The sequence below is a fragment of the Galeopterus variegatus genome, unplaced genomic scaffold (assembly GCF_000696425.1).
Source record: "Galeopterus variegatus unplaced genomic scaffold, G_variegatus-3.0.2 Scaffold55, whole genome shotgun sequence".
Taxonomy (NCBI): Eukaryota; Metazoa; Chordata; class Mammalia; order Dermoptera; family Cynocephalidae; genus Galeopterus; species Galeopterus variegatus.
In genome coordinates this window covers 919,974-926,709 of record NW_007726166.1, presented here as the reverse complement: position 1 = coordinate 926,709, position 6,736 = coordinate 919,974, and the positions used below count along the sequence as shown (strand labels likewise).

The window sequence follows — 6,736 nt, the reverse complement described above, 5'->3', positions numbered from 1 at the left end:
CATTTTACCTCCCCACAAGCAACATATGAGGGTTCCGATTTCTCCACATCCTTGCCAACACTGTTGTCTGTCTTCCTTATTCTAGCCATTCTAGTGGGTATGAAATGGTATCTATGATTTTGATTTGCATTTCCCTAATGACTAGGGATGTTGAGTGTCTTTTCACGTACTTATTGGTCATTTGTATATCTTCTTTCGGGAAATGGTTATTCAAATCCTTTGCCTATTTAAAAAAATTTTTTTTAGAAAAGTTTTGGATTTCACAGCAAAATTGAGTGGAAACTACGTACATAGTTCTCATATACTCCTACCTTCCCCCCACACTCATAGCTTTTCCCCACCATCAACATCCCAAACCAGAGTGGTACATTTGTTACAAGCAATGAACACATCATTGTCACCCAAAACCCATAGATTACATTAGGATTCACTCTTGGCGTTGTACATCATAAAGGTTTTGACAAATGTATAAAATGACATTGAACCACCATTATAGTATCATACAGGATAGTTTCACTGCCCTAAAAATCCTCTGTGCTCAACCTGTTCATCCCTCCCTCCCCCCAGCCCCTGCCAACCACTGATCTTTTAACTGTTTCCATAGTTTTGCCTTTTCCAGAATATCATATCTTTGGAATCATACAGTATGTAGCGTTTCAGATTGGTTTCTTTGACTTAGTAATATGCATTTAAGTTTTCTTGTTTGGATCCCAATACTGGACAGCTGCCAAAAAAAAAAAAGTTTCCTCCATGTCTTTTCATGGCTTGACTTTACCAAAGTTTATTTATCCATTAACCTACTGAAGGACATCTTGGTTGCTTTCAAGTTTTGGCAATTATGAATAAAGCTGCTATAAACATACATGTACAGCTTTCTGTGTGGACATAAGTTTTCAGCTCATACCAAGGAGTGCAATTGCTGGATCCTATGATAAGAGTATGCTTAGTTTTTTAAGAAACCACCAAACTATTTCCCAAAGTGGCTGTACCATTTTGAATTCTCACCAGTAATAATGGTTCCTTTTTCTCCATATCCTCATCAGCATTTGGTGTTATCACCTTTGCCCTTTTTTTCTCTTGCCCATTTTTCAATTGGCCTATTTACTTTTTGTTATTGAGTTGCAAAAGTCTATATGTATAGCCTAGATTCAAGTCTCCTATGGAATATATGATTTGCAAATATTTTCTCCAAGTTTATGGGTTGTTTTAGAAGCCATTTGCTTTTCAGTAAAAAGAAATGTTAAACAATAAATCATAGTAGTAGTTACTTCTGGAGGAGCATGGACTGGGTTAGAAGTAGATATCATTCTATAGGTCCTATGAGAGGTAGAGCACAGACTCTGGTGCCAGTTGCCTGGTTTTCAATCCACTGCTGTTAGGTAATTTAGTCTCTCTGCGTCTCAGTTTTCTCATCTGTGGGATAGGTATACTGACACTTATCTCACAGGTGTGCTGTGAGGTTTAAACAAGTTAATGTGCCTACCAGGGACATCCTACACTTTATATAAACCTTAACTATATTACAACTTAAGTTGGTACTGGGATTCAAAAGTTTCCATTTACTATTATGCTTTAAAAATTATACATGTTACACTCTTTTGTATAACTCATTTAAATATACAAACACATTTTAAAAGATAATAAAGGGGGGGAAAGACAAGTGATTTTTTTTTACACTTTAAAACAGGAAAGAGGGGACTAGACACAGGGCCATACGCCACGCTGGTAGGGTCCCCAGAACTAAGCTCAGCCCTGGCCCCTGCTCCTTCTCCAGTACTCACAAAGGTGCCTGTCAACTGCACTTTCAGAAAAAGACCGTGACACATAGGCAGGTGTCAGGCAGGGGGGTGGCCTAATGTAGAAGACGACCTACATTCCACAACACCTCAGTTTCTTCACCTGTAAAATGGGGATGCTAACAGTACCTACCTGAGCTACGAGACTACATAAAAGATGTAGCGCACGGCCTGTTAGCTGTTTTTCCCTTACACTTCGAGGCTTCCCTTGATGTGCAGCAATAACCTCACTGGGAAAACACCCGCAAAGAGAGAGAGACCCAGAATGGACGACCTAAGATTCCTTCCAGCTTCAAGATCCTGGGCTGCTTTTCACAGAGGTCCAGTGTTTGGGATGCAAGTGTCTGTCTGAAATGGGCTGATGCTATAACCTACATCCCGGAGCTGTGGAGAAGCGCCAAGAAGCTAAGGCTTTGACATCTATATCGCGCTACGGAAGAGTTGGTTTATTTTATACATACATATATGACATAATTATATAATTATTATATACATATTTATGCCTATACCGTTGCTGAAGAAAAGCCGAAGCCGTCGAGGGGCCAGGCCAGCGCCACAGGTGCTCAGGCGCCATGATCTGCCTCAGCCGTCACCCCGGAGGGGAACTGACAGAGCAACTCTTCGAGGCCTGCGCGCCAACGGGCGCTACCAAGGAATGATTGGACAGCTGAGGGGCCGGACTGGAGGGGAGCCCCCGCAGTAGCCAGCGGCCGGGGCGCCAGCAAGCCTCCTAGCGGCCAGCTTGGGCTCCCTAGCGGCTCCGTCAGCCCCTCAGAGCGACGGTTAGGTCGCCCAACCGCAGAACAGCGTTTCTACAGAGGCGCGTGCGCGGCTCCCACCAGCCGCTCTACTCCCCCAAGAGACAGGGGCTTCCCAGCCAATCGGAGAGCCCCAGGACTGTCCTCCCGCCCACCCGTGGGGCTGGGGGAGTGGCGTTCCACTTTGGCCAATGAGAAGAGACACTCGCCCTCTGTCCGCACGCACGGTTTGAAGGGGAGGCTTGGGACGGTGGTTTCTTCAGCAAGATGGCGGCGAGCGGCCTTCACCGGGCTGCGGCTGCGGCCAGCACCTCCGTGAAGCCCATTTTCAGTCGAGACATGAACGAGGCCAAGCGGAGGGTGCGCGAGCTCTACCGCGCATGGTACCGTGAGGTGCCAAACACTGGTGAGAAGCAGCCGCGCACGCGGGACCCGGGAAGCAGCCGCCCAAAGTCGCAGCCAGCCCGGCCCGGATTTCCCAGGGGCCGAGCTGAGGTCACTGATTTGGGCATAGGCGACTCCGGGTGCTTCAGGGGAGGAGGGACATCCTAGTCTGTGGTGAACCCGACCTGGCAGCGGCTCCGGGGCCAGAACAGCCGTTCCCAGCCTCCGTACGGCGCTATGGTCTCTTTTGTCCCCCTTGATTCTACAGAAGGCCTGGGAGGGAGGGCAGGGACTGTCAATGACATACTTTACAGGTAAGGCAGCCGAGGCACCGGGAAGAGAAGTGACGCGCCTAAGGCTAGCTTCTGGTGGATCTAGAGCCCCAAGTCAACTCCAGAATTCTAGAATATATTTACAGACTCCCATTAAGTTTTAAACTTTTTTTTCCCTTTTTTTTTGGAGGCTGTCCGGTACCAGGCTCCGAACCGACTGAGCTAACGGGCCACCCGTGTTAAGTTTAATAACCAAAGTGGCTGTAGGATTTGAGCGATCATCCAGTTCCCACAGCCCCCACAGAAAAAGAAACTGAACCAGAGAAGGGAAGTGACTTTCCCGAGGTCGTTCAGTAAATCAGTAATGCCTTTTTTTGTTATTAACGTTATTGTTATTTATAGCCGTAGCAGGAGTCTCCATGCAGAACCTAGTCCTTTGATGTACGAGAACTGTGTGCGCTCCACAGAGGCCCTGTCCTCAAGCTGACTTTTTGAGAGATTGCTGATAAACCAGAACTTAAACCCATCTGATACTAGGGAGGGAGGATCTTGAGTGATCTGATGGACTGACTGCAAATTCAGATGCCTCCAGGCACAGGCATTTAGGATAGTAGTTGGGGGGAGGGGGGCGTTGCATTCAAATTCAGATGTTTAAAAACAACCTTTGCCTAGCAGAATCCTTTTATGAATGCCCAGAACCTCTTCTTGTTGCAGGAGGGAGGTCCGTCTGGGGGAAATGAGGCCCAGATTCAGGAAGGGTGGTTTGCTAAGGGTAAAAAATCAGTGGCTGAGTTGAAGATAGAACCTACGTATCCTGACTGTCGGGACCCAGCTCTTTCTAAACCATTCCCTCCCAGGACCTTCCCTCACATATTGTTTGGGAAAATAATCCCAGAGTCAGAAGGATCCTGAGAGGAGGAAAAGAAGGCAGGTGGTTCCAGGATCCTACAGAGCAGGGGAGGAAGTGGGGGGAAAGAGAAGGGGTCAGGCTACACCCTTATGGAGAAGAATGATCTGTAGCTGGTCAGTTAAGTTACTGAGGCCAGTGTCATGGTGTCATGCTCTCCAGCACCAGGACTTTGGCTGAGGAACCAAACGAAGTATTGGGAATAAGTAATAGGATTGGTGATAATTAACATTTACTGAAATGCTTACATACGGCACTGCACTATGCTAAATGCTTTATACTGCCTTATTTTATGGTGGGCTCTAATTGTTCCCTTGACTTACAGATGAGAAAACTGAGGCACATAAACTTGTCTCAGATCACACCATTAGACTTCAGACCCTGACTGTACTACTTTAAAACCTCTTAGCTCCTACTGTAGTTTTCCCTGAATCTCCCAGGACCCAGTTGGGCATGGAGCATAGGGACAGGACTGCCTTTGAATCCTTCCTTTGAAAAAGTATTACATGCTGCTTGCTGGCCATAAGATAATAGGAGACTTTCTATAGAAACAGTTCATTCATTTAATTTCCATTTCATTGTGTACCTCTTGTGCTATAGGGTCAGCTCTAGATGCCTAGAGATACAAAAGTGAATAAAACAACCCTGCCTTCAAGGGTCTTATGGTCCGGTCAGGGAGATAGGCATATGACCAGATAATTAAACCCAAAGTGTAAAGAGGGATTGGAGAGAAGTGCTGAAAATATTAATAGCCAATATTTGTATCATGCTTTACTGATTACAAGGTATTGTCACTTGATTTTTCACCATATTCCTGTAATGGAATTAGGTTAGAGGTTATTTTCTTTCCTATTTTTTAGATGAAAAAACAGGCTGAAAAGGCTGTACCCCAGACAAGGTCAAAGTTCGTAATGGTCTGGAGACCTTACCTAGCCTGTATGACCCCTGATCCCAGGCTCTCTTTCTTTACGCAGTGCTGCTTTCCCATCTAAGGATCGCCTAGTGCCTGGTGTGAATGCTGCCAAAATGAATTGGAGCAAATAGCTGAGAACTGTATCAGTGTCATCCTTCCTAATTTGTCAGAGCCTTCCAGACTCAGCACAGCCTTAGCAATGTTTTTGGGAAAGCACACAGAGACTGTAGAAAAGTCACCTTCATCCAAAGGGGGCATTTCCTTATCTTCCTTTTGAGCTTCTCAGGTTTTCTCAAATTGAAATTTAAATATTCAGGATTCAAAAAATAAGCCAGGAATTTGTCAGTTGAGAAAGAACAGTTGGAATTGATTTACACCAGGGTTTCTCAACAGCAACGTTTGTGCTGGATAGTTCTTAGTTGTGTGAGGCTGTCTTGTGCATTGTAGGATGCTGAGCAGTATCCCTGGCATGTACCCACTAGATGCCAGGAGCACCTCCCCCTAGTTGTGACAACTAAAGATGCCTCTAGACATTACCAAATGTTCTGGGGGAGCAAAATCATCAGTGGTTTGAGGACCCTGATTTAGACCAAAATAGCAATTCAGCAGGCTAGTTAGGCTATTTCTTTTTCCTTCCTGCAGCCTTTCTGGTGGATGGGTGCTTTCAGGGGGTTGGGATGGGAGGAGGGGCCCTGGGACAAAGCTATGGGATTTGTCTCTATAGAGACAAGAGTTCTTAACCTGGAGGATGGGTACTTGGGGATCTGTAATCTCCTGAAATTGTGAGGAAAACCTTGCATTTGTGCTTGTGAACATTTTGCTGAGGAGAAGATTCATATGCCTGGTGCCTTGGACTGTGGTTCAGATCATGAGGAATGGGAGATGATGGGCACCAGCTCCAATAAGTATGATTTTGTTCCTAAGACTGGGCGGGAATTTAATATAAAAATGCAGGAAATGTAAGCACTCATAGCAGGGGAAGATTTCTCATATTTCTTTCCTTAAAAGAGCACCAGATTGTAAATTTTAAAAAACAGACAAAAACCTGGATTCTCTATGCCAGAGATCAGTTTTATGACTTGGAGCAAGTCCCCACGGTGCTCTAGGCCTCATTCCTCCCAAGTGGTAAGATTCTAAATTCCAGGTTCCATGTTAGTCTGCAGTTGTCTTTGCATCTCTTTGTCTTTTTATTGTCCCTTTCATTGCTCTTTCCTGAAATTCTTAATATGATACTAATCCTGGTGACCAGCTCTCGAGAAGGAAAACCCAAATGTATTGTGTTTGCCATTTTCCATGATATAAATACTCCCACATGGTTGATTGTAAGCTACCAAAGTGAAGTCAGTGAAGGCAGGTTTGGGAAGAGATGTATATAATTGGCTCTGCATAAGAGCCTACTTTCCTGCTCACCACTGGACACACTAAGTTATTTCTAGTGTGAGTGGTCTTCTCTGTTAACATTTACCTATCAAGCCGGGATTCCAGTTCTATTAGATTGCTGCTATCGCTTATTCCTTAGTTGGGTCAGAAACCTTCTTTTCTTTGCAACATAGCATGGTATTTCCCTCAGCAGAAGCTTTATTTTTCTATCATTGTCACTAAATTATGAGTATAATTAAAGATTCAAACTTTAGGGGCTGGCCCGTGGCTCACTCGGGAGAGTGCGGTGCTGATAACACCAAGGCCATGGGTTCGGATCCCTATAT

At 45.1% G+C, this 6,736-nt stretch overlaps 1 protein-coding gene across 1 annotated transcript in view; it reads left to right on the top strand.

Moving 5' to 3' along the window:
- Positions 1-2,761: 2,761 nt before the first annotated feature.
- Positions 2,762-6,736, top strand: part of NDUFA6 (NADH dehydrogenase (ubiquinone) 1 alpha subcomplex, 6, 14kDa) — a 6,576-nt gene continuing 2,601 nt past the window's right edge. The window contains exon 1 of the mRNA XM_008574370.1: positions 2,762-2,960. Coding sequence (XP_008572592.1) covers positions 2,822-2,960 — 139 coding nt within the window. The 5' untranslated portion in view covers positions 2,762-2,821. The remainder of the gene's footprint in view (positions 2,961-6,736) is intronic.